The sequence below is a fragment of the Macaca fascicularis genome, chromosome 5 (assembly GCF_037993035.2).
Source record: "Macaca fascicularis isolate 582-1 chromosome 5, T2T-MFA8v1.1".
NCBI lineage: Eukaryota > Metazoa > Chordata > Mammalia > Primates > Cercopithecidae > Macaca > Macaca fascicularis.
In genome coordinates, this window is record NC_088379.1 from 120,392,064 (window position 1) to 120,407,966 (window position 15,903).

General features: G+C 35.2%; 1 protein-coding gene across 3 annotated transcripts in view; it reads right to left on the reverse strand.

Annotated features, from left to right (window-relative positions):
- NDST4 (N-deacetylase and N-sulfotransferase 4) overlaps window positions 1–15,903 on the reverse strand; it is a 291,849-nt gene that overhangs the window by 14,927 nt on the left and 261,019 nt on the right. For all 3 annotated transcript variants that reach the window (XM_074040976.1, XM_005555785.5, XM_045392807.3), the window contains 3 exons: window positions 12,345–12,441; window positions 7,802–7,925; window positions 5,719–5,893 (listed from right to left, as the gene is read on the reverse strand). In XM_074040976.1, the coding sequence (XP_073897077.1) occupies window positions 5,719–5,893; window positions 7,802–7,925; window positions 12,345–12,441 (396 nt within the window). The remainder of the gene's footprint in view (window positions 1–5,718; window positions 5,894–7,801; window positions 7,926–12,344; window positions 12,442–15,903) is intronic.

Below are 15,903 nucleotides of genomic sequence, written 5' to 3' on the forward strand. Positions count from 1 at the left end.
AGAGTAGTCATCCATGTTTCTTGGGCCATCATTTCATTACAGCCATTCCCTCAGATTCTCACATTTTCCCAATACCCCTGTGTAGCAGGTGCTATGGGTACAGAGAAAGCTGCTGTCCATTTCTCATGCTTGTTTAGGTGTCATATTCATATTGATGTCACCCAAGGTCCTTTCTGTTTGCTCTCACATGGGTTTAAACCTGCTAATTTACGAATACTGCTTCACTTCTACTTTTCAGTATCAAATCCTGAGTCACATCAAACTATCATTGGTCAAACAGGAGACAGCCCAGCTCAGTGAGAGATAAATTTAACAGTCAATACAATTTAACAAGCATTATTTAAGCTTCTTTCCAGAACAAAGATCTGAGATAGATCCTGGAGATAAAAAGATATAAGACACAACCACTCTCTTCAAAGAAATCAGATCTAGTGTGGGAGACAACAGATAGGAATAAAGTTGTATATTTGACATATTTGATTAGAGGTGGAAGTTACTTGCTGTGACAGCCAGATCAGTAAGTGATTAATTCTGACTCCAGCATGAAAGGAGTTTTCAATGGTTGAAGCTTTTGAGCTAAAATGTAAGGAGAAAGATTGTGAGAATCAGAAAAAAAAACAACGACAAAACACCAAACATATGAAAACTAAGAGGACTTCATCATCTAAGGTAAGTTTGAGCAAAGGTAGATGAGGTGTGTGGGAATAAGTGTTGTGAGACTTCTGAAAGTGAATTTGAAGAAATTCTAGCGTAGGGTAAAGGCAGAAGTATACGGGTCCCTGCTTATAACTGTGTAATGGCTGGCCTTATGTGTGAGTGATGGATCTTATGTGCGAGTTAGAAATAAAAATAACTAGAAAAGTAAAGATGATTAGGAAATGGTGAATGGTTAAAGAATAATTAATAAGTGGCACACACTTTTGAAGTCCTCTCACTGTTGTATATTTATTGATATTTTTACATGTGTATACCTTATGCTGAGTATATAGATTATATAACTCATTTTAACAAAATGTGTAGAAATTACATAATTTCAATAAAGAATAAGAAACAAACTACACACATATTTAATACAGTAATGCTAAAATGTCTACCTTAAGCAGTGATAATATGAAACTGTGCTTAATCTGTTCTATATTGACTTATGCCAGTTTAGCACCAACTTTTCTTTATTTCCTGCAGCTAAGTAGATTAGCATAAAAATATGACCATGAAGTCACAAAGGGACATATTTTATGGAAAAATAGCACTATAGCTCCTCTGCGAGGTCCATTATAAAAATGTGGGGTAGAAATTACAGTGGCAGGTGACATTTGTAGGAGTTTCTGAATTATACCTGCTGAGCTTTGGATTTATGGTATTTACTGAATAGACGGGACTAGCTAAGTAATAGGCTACATTATTTTGAAATGTGGAGCAGTGTGGGGCCCTACTCACTGCAATACAGCAATAAAAAAGTATTATCAGAAAAAATAATTCCTTTCAAACCTGTATGTATGTTCAAAGAATTTATTTGAAAAAGCAAGCTCAGAGAGGCACACACATCATAAAGATTCGCTTTTATTGAACTGGTTTAATCTATGTGAAAAAAAAGATTCACTTAAATCTGCTCTAAGTGGTGACCATGCTAGCGAAATGTTCGACGTTTTCCTCAGTTGCTTAAATTCAAAACTTTAAGGCTTCACATTTTAATGCTTTTGGTCTACTGAAAAAATAAGTTTATCTTGCTTTGCAATGAGTGTTCACAAAGTGAGAAAGACATAATTCTTGTACCTTGTGGGAAATACTGACTCATGGATTAGATAAATTCTGATGGTAGTTTATAAATTTTGCTTCCAATCCAAGTTTTAGATCCCAACTACTTGCCTTCCAGTTTGCAATGTCACATTTTTCTATACATCACTATTTGTTTTCAGTAATACATTTTTTATTAAATAAATTTTGAAAAATCAAGAAAAAGAAGGAAAAAAAATGAAATTACTTGTTATCCTACTACACCCTTCAAAAATTCCCTTTTAGTATCCTTTACTTTGATATTAATTTGTATATGCACTCAATTTGTGCATACACAAAATGCACTCACAACGTTGGGATTTTGGTATATAATACAGTGTCACCATCATAACTTCAAGATTACCAACTTGTATTAGGCCATCATTGCTGTAGGCAAATTCACATTTCTGTTATCAGCTTTATCCCACCACTGTATGATGATTTCATATCCTCTTTTTTCTCCTCTTCTCAAACTGCTATGTCCTGAAACTATCACCGTCTTTTCATCAGATTAACTCATTCCAGGCTTATCAAAGGAAGGAGAGACCATCATAGTCACTTCAATTTTTCTATCTCAGGCCTTTGGATTTACCAGTGTCTACATTCTTCCCCTCTTCTACCCCTTAAGTTTCAACCCAGGGATTCTTAAACATAGGCCTGTTGATAGAATACAGTGTGTCTATGGATTTGGATCAGCAAAAGAAAAAAAAGAAAAACGACAAAAATACTCTTTGTGCAGGGCGCGGTGGCTCATGCCTGCAATCCCAGCACTTTAGGAGGCCGAGGCGGGCGGATCACGAGGTCAGGAGATTGGGCAAAACACGGTGAAAACCCGTCTCTACTAAAAAAACAAAAAATTAGCCGGGCATGGTGGCAGGTGCCGTAGTCCCAGCTACTTGGGAGGCTGAGGCAGGAGAATGGCGTGAACCCGGAAGGGGGAGGTTGCAGTGAGCCAAGATCACGTCATTGCACTCGAGCCTGGGCGATAGAGCCAGACTCCATTAAAAAACAAAAACAAAAACAAAAACAAACAAACAAAAAGCTTTTTGTTTTCAGTAATTACTGAATGGAATGAATGTAGACAACAGCCACAGTATTTATTGTACTGTGGTTGCGATTTTATCACCAATAAAAATCAGTTATTTTATATCCCATTACTGGTGTCTTAGATATATCAAAATGTTGCTTATGGTCACTACTATTTCAAAGTTATTATAGTACTAGACTCATCATTAGAACTTACCATATAATGATTTAATTAAAAAGTTTGTTACTGATTGAAAAAGTATTTCACATTAACATAGCAGTTTATTTTGTATATATATTTAGTTTCATGCTTTTAAAATATATTTTTGAAACACTCGTAGGAACCATCAGACAGCTGGAAGAATCCCAACACAAGAAAAGTTAAGAACTTGGAATGGAGGCAGGGCTGCCACTGGTCTCACCATCTAAGCCATTTCCTATAGCCATTCTTTCCTGTATCTTCACAGAATTAGTTACCTATTTTCTCCTCTGGGCCTTTAACCTCTCTTTTTCTTTGGAAATGACTTATCAAATCACCACTACCACAGACGATGTTTTCTCAATTCCACTTCTACTTCTATGTAAAACCAGTGTCCTGTTTTACCCCTGCAAAATCACGTTTTTGGAGTCTTTCGCAAGTGCTGCCTCTATTTCTTCACCCCCAATTACTTCTTTCTTCACCAAAATCCATCTGGCTTTGCTCTTTTTTACTCTTTTGGTAAGGGCTCCACTTCCCTCCACATCTTTCGCTTTGCCTAACGGTTTGATTTTTTAGCAGTTTTTGGAATTGTTGCCACCCCTCCATCTAGCAGTACTCCCTTCCCTTCGATTCAGTGCCACTGCACTCCTGAATATTTTTTTCTTCTATTTTGGCTATATTTTCTTATCTTTCTTGGCGCCTCATCCTGCTCTGCACTTTTCATCTCTAAATTCTTTCCTTAGGTGATTTCACCATTTACATGGCCATGGCTTCATACCTCTGCTTCACAAACATCTGTCTCTAACTCAGACCTCTTCCAGAGTGTCAGGTGACTTTACTGTTCTTTTGATAATGAAGGGTTTCATTCACCATGATCATAATCTACCCTTTTTTAGTCCCCACCTCCCACCCCACCCCACCCCCTCCTGTATACTGCAATGATTCTTTTTTCATGGGAATGTGTGGCCATCATCTAGGTGCCCAGATTGGAAATTTGTTTCATCCCTGACACTATGTTCTCACCAAATTCTCTTGGTTTTAATGTTTAAATATCTCTGAATACTTATTCTTCATTCAGCTTCTACTTAACATTTTTGTCTACACCACTTCCATATCTCAGTAGGTCTAGTGCAATAGCCTCAAGTGTGATTTTTCCAAAGAGTCATTTGTCCTATTCCAGTTTCTTCAAATAGCAGATAATTATATGTATTGTAAGAGAAAATCTGGTAGTCACACATTGGCTACCGTTTTTCAAAGGCTTTCAGTTGCTCACCAAATGGCAGCAGCCAAATGGTTCTAGCCCTAGTTTGCCTCTCAGCTTTGAGTCCTATAGGTCTCTACCTAGGATTTTCCCACAAGCCACATGAAATTCTTTTAGCTTTTTAAATGTGCCATGATTCTTTATATCCAATGTATTTACCATATACTATATCCTCTACTCCACCTTCCTTCTATTCTCACTCAGGGAATATGTACTTGTCCTTCAGTTTTAGGTCTTAAGTTTATTTTCTTACACCATGCTTTCAGAGCACCTCTACATACTTCCTCACAGTATTTAGATAATGTTTAATTACATATCATCAGGATTACTTAATATCTACACATTAGACAAACAACTTTTAATTACTATTTTGTTAATTAAAACCATAGTTAAATGTTACTGCAGAATATTCCACTTTAGTATGACACAAATCTATATTGATGGACACTTTCCTCTTGTTATTATTTTTGTAGATAGTACTGCAATGTTCCTAAATATTTGTCCATCCTTTTGAAGTTTCCCTTATGATCTATTACAGAAGGGGAATCACATCACCGAAAGATCTTTACACCCTTTTATGGAACTACTACCAAATGAATTTTCAGAAAATATCCCAAGTGTACCTTCTATTGGAACACTTGAGAACCTTTGTAATCACTCTCTTGCCAGCATAGAAAAACATCACAATTGTTGTCAAGATATTAAAAAAGAATGGGCTGGACTTGGTGGCTCATGCCTGTAGTTCCAATATTTTGGGAGGCTGAGGTTGGTGGATTGCTTCAGCCCGGGAGTTCAAGACGAGCCTGGGCAACATGGTGAAACCCCATCTCTAAAAAAAAAACAAATCAAATAGGCAGGTGTGGTGGTGTGTGCCTGTAGTCTCAGTTACTTGGGAGGCTGAGGCAGGAGGATCACTTCAGTCCAGGAGGTAGAGGCTGCAGTGAGCTATGATCATGCCAGTGCACGCCAGCCTGGGTAATACAGTGAGACCTGGTCTCCAATTGGGTTGATTATTTTTCACATAAATTGTTGGACAGTTTTTTGTGTATGTGTGATTGTTTAGCTGTGCCTTTTGTTCATTTTGCTCACTTTTCTACTGTGATATTTTATTTATTTATTAACTTGGAGGAAACTTTTACAAAATAAAGGCACTATGCCATTTACCTTTTATTTGTTACTCTAGATACTGACTTTTAAATTTGTTAACTTTTGATAAATCAACATTCTACATGTTTCTATAGCTTAGGAAATCTATTAATTCTTTGATGATGTGTGATTTTTTAAATAATTATTTTATGCCTGAAAGTCCTTATTTCTCATATTTTTTTGGTGGGGGGTTGGGGTTCAGAAATTCTTATACTTGACTTTTCATATGTTTGGGTTCTATTCTGGTTATTTGTCACTGCCTCCATTTAAGCTATAACAAAATGCTTTTAGCAGATTTTTTTACTGACCATACCTGGTACCAAGAGTATGCCCTGTCTGAGGGGTCAATAAGGATGGCGATGATCTTGGCTTTGGGGACAAGAGATGCAGCTCGTTTGGGAGCTTCCTCCGAATGGAAGTAATTAGCACTCTTTTCAAACAGAAAGTCACTTGTAGTATTGGATGGTGTAGGGAAAAAGTCCATATACCTGAAGGCAGAGAAAGACAACTAATTAATCTGAAAATAATTTTTCTTGCCATACTCTGAATGTGAAATAATTGGAACATTTTAACATTCATTTATAGCTATTTCTGATTATTATGCTGTTACAGTTTAAATAATAAACATTATATACACATTGAATGTGAAGACAACCCAAAATATTCCTGTTCTAACGACCCATTTTGGGCGTGGGGAGGAGTGAGGTGAAATACGTAGGCCAATAAGGGTCAAAGGAAAAGTACTATACATTTGGGCTGATGTTCTGTGCTATAAAAAGCCAATTCAAGAAATATCATTTGCCCGTGGCAAACAGCAAATTACACTATACTGTTTAGTTGATATTTAAAAATAGTAAATTTATGTTTGCAAATTTGAATGCAGAAATTCTTCAGTGAGATTAAAGTTCACAAGACAGAAAGATGTGTAAGTCTGAATAGCTATAAAATACCAACCATTTTAGGGCATGGCGGTTCTCTTCCTTCTGAATTTCTTCATAATTTGTAGTATATGTAGCAATGTGAACACAGTATAGTCTATCTAGAGTAATTAAGGGGCTATTTCCTGCCAGTTGATCCTGTGGTGCCTCAGTAGGTTCCCTCCTCCATATGCTGTCAGAATGCTCCTCTGCGTGCGGATTATGGAATCAATATGTTCTGAGGTTAATTCAGTACAAGTCTTTAATTATGTGTGTAACCCTCCTTACAGCTCATCACTTCTCTCACCCTCAAATGTTCTAGAAATAAATAATGAGAGCAATTAAGAATTCATATAAGACACTTATTTCCCTCTTTGACATTTGTTATTATGTTTCCCAAATGCGGAGTGGTGAAGAGTCTCATCTATATTCCTGCTAAACAATTTGTGTTCCATTTGGGCTCACAGATCAGAGAAAATTGCCGTTCTGCTTTTAATAACCTGCATGCAATTCCAAAGGTTATTTAGTCTTTTTAAAGTAAGGTAGGATATAATCTCCTAGATGCAGAGCTGACACATCTCTAACCACAATGGCAAACTTGATCTGCTCACCGGTATTGCACCTGCCCAACCCTGATCCTAGCTGTACCTTAAAAAAATGTGTCTTTCATTGCAAACAAGTTCATGCATGATGATGACACACAAACTTACATGCTGCAGATGTGTGCATTGAGGGGAATTTTCCTCAGGTGAGATTTGCTTTATTTACCTGTGAACTAGAAATTAAATTCAGGACCACGTTTTCTTGAAAAATTGGGATAGAGCTAGAAAAAATCACCAGAGTGAAAATCATTTCCAATATCAGGTTTATTCTATTTTAGTTTAGGGGAAATACTGTGATTTTGTTTTTTTCATAATTTACCACATGTTACTTAATATTTATTTTATGTACGTGTGTGACTAGAATTGATATGGTTTTGAAACTGTGCTGTTATTATTTTCATGACAAGTATCAGTCTATATTATAACAAAACTTATAGGTTTATGTGGTTAATGAAGATACATGTCACGAATTATAAAATAAAACAAACTACTGATTTATTTGTTGCCTCAAACATTGTTGTGAAAACAAATTATGTGTTCAGAAAAAAAATTAGGCACAGTTAAATAATGCTAGGCTTAAAAAGAATTTTAAATACCCTTATGAATAATTCTGATGAAATATATCCCATAATGTTCTTTATTCAATCATATTAATTTAGCAGAAAAATATTATCATTATTGCACTGTCCAAATCACATTATAGGCAACACTGATTAAACATATCATCATTATAAATTAATTTCTAATTCACTGTGGTAGAATTGAGCATAACAAATTTATCCTGTAATTATGCAGATGCCACACATACATCTGTAATTGCTCTGCAGTGATTGAGCATGTGTTAATAATGAAATTTATTTTTCGTTACTTTTCTTACCAGTCTAATCCCTTGTGATAGTTGTTGCCATTAAAGAACTGAACTTCCTCAAATGTCTTTGGACTAGGGAGATTGCTGATGATTGAAGGATGCATTAGAAGAAATAAATAAAGTGCAGTTGTTCCTATTACAAAAAAAAAAAGAAGGTAAAAAGTTATGTGGCAATAAGAGACAAAATATTATTTTAGCATATTTTTGCTCAAAAAGGAATATTAAAATAATCAACTATTTCCGGTGTCAAAATCATTTCCTTAAAATCTATTAGGTGCATTCCATGCAGTCACAATCTAAGTGTTCTATTATTAGTCTGACATGATTCTGTTTATCAAAATGCCTGATTTAATATTAACACATGGCCATAGTGAAGCAGAATGATAATGCAGTAGTGTGGCACTGTGGAAGTCATGCAGCTCAACTTTCCTCCTGGAGTCAGGTGAGTGGCTAAAGCATGAAGGGCATGGATCCCTCTGTCTCCAACTTTATCGTTAAGCACAGTACCTTAACTGGTGGGTCTTCAATTAGCATTGAAATTCAGATGAATGAAATCAAACTATTCAACAGAAGTTGACATGCTACTCTGTGTATGATCTGGAAGTAACTCTTGATTAAGAAAACACATTTGCTACCCTCAATGAACTTAAAGTCCATGTGTGGACTTGGTCAAGTACACAAGTAATTGTGATGTAGTGTGACAGGTGCCATAATGAGAGAAGACCAGAGTATATTTCCAATATATGAGAAAATGGGTGATTTAGACTTGGGAAATCAGTGACAGATTCTGGGAGGAAATGTTCTGTAATACTGTTCCTTAAAACATAAGTGTTACACAGTAAGGTTGAAAGAAGAAGGCAAGACTCTCAAAAGATGGCTGCTTCAATGACTTCTCTGGAAAATATGACAATCAAGTCTGATAATTGGAGCACTAGATGGAACAGACTAGCTGATAGAAACCACCTGTGTGCACATTGCAGAAGTCTCAAATGTAATCTCTGAACCTTATTTCCCTCAGAGCCAGGCCAGAGACTGGCGGTTATAGCAGAAAGAACTCATGAAGTGACTGGGTCATCATAACTCTCATAAATCAAGACTTTTCTTCTTGAAAAGGTAAAGTGTTCTGTGATACATTGGAGTGAGCAGCATTTGTTAGATGTCCTAGCCCTTATGTTAGATGTTAGATATCTGCAGAGCTGCAGACAAGCTACATAGGTGGGCTGGCAGAACAACTATCATTGCAACTGGAATCTGGAAGTAGAGAAGGCCAGCAGGTAATTGGCATTTTGTTCACATATACCTTAAGCTCATATGAGCAAAGGCTACTGCGCTTTGAGTATTAATGACATTGTCGCCCTTTTAGATCCTCACAGCTTTACATGGCCACTAAGAATTAATGAGTAGCTAAAGGAAAGAACGTAACAACAGATCCATGGGGACCAACCACCTTGATGGAAGACATGTTAAAACACCTATAATGAATGACTCTGTGAAATAAGATGGCAAAATTAATAAATGCCCTAGGGAGATGTAATTACCAATTTTAAAAGACTTTTAAGGAATAACAAGTATGAAATTGAATTATACAAACTCGATTAAAAGAATGAAGGAGACAGAACTGGTTAAGAACTAAATTAGAATCCTAAAGTTTAGACAGGAGAAATCTCTCAACCACACTGAAAAATACAGATTTAATAGTTATGAGGGACGAGGGGCATCCTCAAAAGCTCATCTGGTTTACTCCTAAATATAACAGGAGTTTAAAAAGGAGAAAATATGAGAAGAGCAAAACCAAAAAATGTTCTAGGGAAATGAATTAGCAATAGAGTAGAAGCTGGAAGGAAACATGAAATCCAGAAGTGTTCTTTTTAAGTACTTTTTAAGATAACACTTTCATGGGAGGGGCGTGGAGAGAAAGAGAGATTTGAGACACACAAGACAAATGAGAAAACTGATAGTTTAATATTCTGAAGGTATTAAATGTAGATGAATGCAGGGCACATATAAAAAATATTCTTTAGTTGTTGTTGATTATCTAAATATAGATACTTTATAGCCTCACTCGGTAGTAAGTAGAAATGTTTAATTACCCTGATGGTCACAGAATTGTACCCAGATCCCCCCTGGCCTACAGAAAGTCAAAGCCTTTATGTTCTGAACTCTATACCTTCATGCCTCCAGGATGTTGAGGGACATCAAGAGGCATCTGATAAGGAGGAGAGAGAAAGCACTCTCAAATAGAAATAGAAAAAATGTGGCTTGATATTCATATAATCAGTCATAAAATCTGGGCCCACTACCTCAAAAAGTACATTTAAAAACTTATCACCTAAATTTTCATCTATCCTTGACATTCATTTTTTGTCAATTTATTTTACCTCATTTCATTTTATATCAATTTCTTTAATATAAATATTTCACGGAAGAAGAGAAAAAAATCCTATACTAATAGAAACTATTCTATTTTGTATACAATCAACTCCTTATTTCTGATGTACCGAGATAAGCCAGACAAATCATGAGACATTAATATTGACAATGTGAACATTGATCTTCTGAAAGATCCAAGGCCAATGAATTATGCTCTTATAATTGTTGTGCTAAATGTAACCCTATTAGAATCCTCTTCTGCATTGACAATACCAGAATTTGACTCTGAATGATGAAGGATGAATATCTGTTCAAGGGCTCACAAGGGACTATGATTTGAACTTTGAGTCTCTTAAGTCTAAAGTCTCTGAGTCTATGTCTATCATCTCTGCCTGTTTCTCTTCTCCATTTCCTCATTCCCTGACCCAATTTCAGCCCACAGGAATCTATCTCTTCTAGGATTCAGCAATGGCAAAGTGAAATATCACGTCTTTCCATTCTCACCTCATAACAACTGAGTAAATAGCAATTTGGGAACCACTTTTATACCTCATGCTTATTGTAAGAGACGCATGTGCCACGTTTAAGTCATCGAAAGACAACTGTGCATCTAAGGGCAGATTGACAGCATTTAATTGTGAACCCTCCACTGCAGTGAATTTATAGTCTCTGACTGCACTGGGTGTTTTGCCAACTGAAGCAATAAGAACAACAAACTATGACTTCAGACTTCTACAATTGGATTTTAAGAATACTACAACCATTTTTATATTAGAATAATATTTTCATAGCCTATGAAAGATTATTACCATCTGATTCCTTTGTTTTAACATCTGATTTGTTTGTTTGTCTTAGGAAAGCCAAAACCAGTTAAAAGCTTTATCATTTCCATACTGGTAGGTCAAATATGAAAATCTAAAGGTATAGTTTAATGTCTTTATGAATGCAAACAACAAGAAGGAAAAATAGATTTATAGTTACTAAGCTGTAATTTTCTCACAGAACTAAAATATAATAACATCAATGACGAATGATAAGGGATATGTCTTTCTATTAGATTTTTAACACAATTTTACAACACAGGGTTGTTTTATATCTTTAGTAGTCACTCCAGAGTTAGCAATGCTGTAAGGGAGTTGGTAGAAAATTAATGTACATTTTAAGCAACAACAAAAGTGATCTATCTGAAAATATATGTTGCTCTTTCCCCTCCCTGCACATGTGTTAACTTACTGTTGTAATACAATTTATATTCCTAGAAGAAGAAAAGATTTCAACAACCAATATTTAATAGTCTGGAAATTTTGCCCACAACTTTTAAAATGATCTACTTACTTGTATTACAAATATCTTCATCTGGGCCAGGCTTATTTATTGAGACTGTTTGTTTTCTGTTATGGTTTGTGCACTCACTGATGAAAATGCTTCTTCTAGTCAAAGTGGTGAATTCAAAATACAGCAACTCAATAAAAACTTTAATTAATCAGGACATGAGCAAAGTGTATAAAACTGTCACATACTGAAGAAAGTATAAAATATTCTAATTGAAAGTGTCATCTCGTTGGTGAAATACTTTCATTCTCTTTTACTGCATTCTTATGCAGTTGTCCTTCAGTGCATGAGAAAATACCAAGGAAAAAATATTTGATGAACTTCAAGTGTTTCAGAAAGTAAGTCCATACCATGCTAATACCTAATGATTATTTTTTTAAAAAAATCACACATGTAAAATATTTGAAAGTAATCATGGCAGTGGCTCTGAACAAAAATCAATTCAAAGGCTGATGTACCAAATAAAATAGTTTGAATCAAGCCAAAACATGTTTTTATAAATTGCTATAGAAATTAATTAAATAAAGCCAGAAAAGTAAAAATTTAAAGATGAAGTACAACAACTGTGACACATAAGTTCAAAGTTTTCCAAATTTGACATGTATATTGAACAGTTTAAAAATTCATAAAGAATTTAGTGTTTAAGACTAATTAGTGGGCAACATTAAGATCCTCTTGAGGTTCACGGTATAAATGCGATTCATGGAGATGAAAAGCAGTTCGAATAGTAAACTTGCATGGATAGCTAAATATTTCACAAAGAAAAATTTAATCTGATAACTCCATATAACAATATATCTCATAAAATATTTTTAAAAAGGATATAAGTAGCACAATTGGCTCCTTTTACCTGTTTTTTGTGGACCAATTACTAGAAATTTTGGTAAGTGGTCACAAGTTTTCTCTCTGGACCAGATGTCTTTGTGTCGTTTATCATCACATGGATTCTGCAAGAAGGAAGAATAAGTGACCTTACAGAGTAATCACTATCTGGCTCTGTTCTCTAAAAATTGTTCAAAAGATGGAATCGAATTGTTGCCTAATACCTTAGAGCTTGAAGTTAGACCTCACTCTGGTTCTCTGATTTCCAAGTCTTTTAAAAATAAAGTTATTGGCACCTTCCTTATCTCAAGGCTGAGACTCGACCTCAAGTCGCTCCTGGTGTTATCATCTTTCAGTGTTTGGCAAGGCTCTAATCCCTGTGCTACTACTCTATTTCTTGGTTTATGTTTTATGTCCATATATCAGAGGACTTGACTTAACCTGGTTTCATCATAGTTACTCATATTACTGTGTTCTCCCTAATCACTCCTATTTTTTCTTCCTAGAGGCTGAAATGTTATCCTTTAATTCCAGACTTGGCCAACTTTTCTTTTTCATTTCATTTCATGTTTTGATTCAGATACTCCCATAGTTTGGTCACATCTTCTAAGCTGATAGCTTCTAGATCAGTATCCAGCCTCTACCTCCCTCCTGAGCTCTGAACTTAAGTTTTTATATTGCAAATGTATGATTTTTGTATAGATATAGTGAGGAAATTTCATACTCAACATACCCAATGTATCCACTAGTCCAATATTATGCCCATCTAACCTACAATTCCATTGCCAGTTTTTATTTCATTCTATCTGGCTGACTCTAATTTATTATCAAAATCATTACACTTTTGAGAATTAAAAGGGTTTTTAAAATTAAAAAAATAAAATTTTTGAAATATTTATTGACTGCCATATTGGTTTTATTATATTGGTGACCTAAACGATAATAATATTCAAGATGATTGTCACAAGTAAAAGTATTTTTAAAAAACATACACATTGGAAATTAAAACATTCTATTTTTATATTTATTATCCCAATATTAACAATGAAACAAGAAAGCATTTATAGTTCATATTTCTGCATATTTCTGTACTTTAGTCAGTTCCTTTTTCACATAATTTTTAATTTTGTGGCTACATAGTGGGTGTATATATATATATATATATATATGAAATACATGAGATATTTTGATACATGCATACAATACATAATAATCACATCAGGGTAAATAGGGTATCCATTACCTCAAGCATTTATTATTTCTTGTATTACAAATGTTCTAATTTTATGCTTTTGGTTATTTTAAATTTAAAATAAATTATTGTTGACTAGTCACCTTGTTGTGCTATTAAATACTAGATTTTATTCATTCTATCTAACTATATTTTTGCATCCATTGACAATCTCCATTCCCACCACCTCCACTTTCCTTTCCAGTCCCTGGTAGCCATCATTGTACACGCGATCTCCATAAGTTCAATTGTTTTAATTTTTAGCTTTCACAAAAGCATGAGAACATGTGAAGGTTGCCTTTTTGTGCCTGGGTTATTTCACTTAATGTAATATCCTCAGGTTTCATCCAGTGTTGAAAATGACAGAATCTCGTTCTTTTTCATGGCTGAATGGTACTCCATTGTGTAAAAGTACCACATTCCCTTCATTCATTTCTCTGTTGATGGATACTTAAGTTGCTTCCAAATCTTGACTATTGTGAATAGTGCTGAAATAAACATGGGAGTGCAGATATCTCTTCAATATACTGATTTCTTTTCTTTTTCCTTTTCTTCTTCTTTTTTTTTTTTTTGACACAAAGTTTTGTTCTTGTTGCCAAGGCTGGAGTGCAATGGCGAAATCTCAGCTCACTGCAAGGTTCAAGCAATTCTCCTACCTCAGCCTCCCGAGTAGCTGGGACCACAGGCATGTGTCACCATGCCTGGCTAATTTTTTGTATTTTTAGTAAACACAGGGTTTCACTGTGTTAGCCAGGATGGTCTTGATCTCCTAACCTTGTGATCCACCCACCTCGGCCTCCCAAAGTGCTGGGATTACAGGCGTGAGCCACCATGCCCAACCAATTTCCTTTCCTTTTTACAATATTTTTACTGACCATGCTGTTAGATTGCTGAATCACATGGTATTCTATTTTTAGTTTTGTGCGGAACCTCCATAGAGGCTGTACTAATTTACTTTAGTTCTCTTGTACTAATTTACTAACTGATGTACTAATTTACATCTGTTCTCCATAGTGGCTGTACTAATTTACATTCCCACCAACAGTTTCCAAGTGTTCCCTTTTCTCTACATCTTAACCAGCATTTGTTATTACTTGTCTTTTGGATAAGATATGTTTTAAGCGGGGTGAGACGATATCTCATTGTAGTTTTGATTTGCATTTCCCTGATGATCAATGATGTTGAGAACCTTTTCATATACTAATTTGCCATTTGTATGTCTTCTTTTGAGAAATGTCTATTTAGATCCTTTGCCCATTTTTAAATCAGATTATTAGATTTTTTTTTTCCTGTAGAGTTGTTTGAGTCCCTTATGTATTCTGGTTAAAAATCCGTTGTCAGATGGGTCATTGCAAATATTTTACCACAATCTTTGGGTTGTCTCTAAACTTTATTGTTTCCTTTGCCGTGCAGCCTTTCAACTTGATGTGATCCCATTTGCCCATATTTGCTTTGGCATGGACTTGTGGGATATTGCTTAAGAAATCTTTGCCCAGACCAATATCTTGGAGAGTTTCCCCAATGTTTTGTATTAGTAATTTTATAGTTTGAGATCTTAGTTGTAAGTCTTTAATCCATTTTAATTTTATTTTGTGTATGGCAAGAGATAGGGGTCTAGTTTCATTCTTCTGCATATGGCTATCCAGTTTTTCCAGTACTGGTTACTGAAGAATCTATCTTTTCCCCAGTGTATGTTCTTGGCATCTTTGGTGAAAATGAGCTCACTGTAGAAGTATGGGTTTATTTCTGGATTCTCTATTCTGTTTCATTGGTCTATGTGTCTATTTGCATGCCAGTACCATGCATTTTGGTTCCTACAGCTCTGTAGCATAATTTGAAGTAAAGTAATGTGATTCTTCCTATTTTGTACTTTTTGCTTAAGATGGCTTTGGCTATTCTGGGTCCATTGTGGTTCCGTGTTAATTTTAGGATTATTTTTTGTGTTTCTGTGAAGAGTGCCATTGGTGGTATTGATCAATTCTTTAGATACATCTTTCTTTAATACTATGTTGCCAAAGTTCTTCTGAAGAATGATTGTTTTCAATATATTATTATGTTTTGCTTTTCTATAAAATTGTCTGCAATCCTTCTCAAAGCTGCATTTCATAGTTAATAAATGTGAAAATGTGGACACTCAAATTACTCTTCTCTGTAAGCCACTGTATTTTTAACTGGAGAGAGAGTTGAGATAAGCTCCTTCCCTTCCCTTCCCTTCTTTTTTTTTGTTTTCGATGCAGTCTTGCTCTGTCACCCAGGCTGGAGTGCAGTGGTGCCATCTTGACTCACTGCAACCTTCTCTTCTCAGGTTCAAGCGATTCTCGTGCCTCACCCTCCGGAGTATCTGAGACTACAGGCA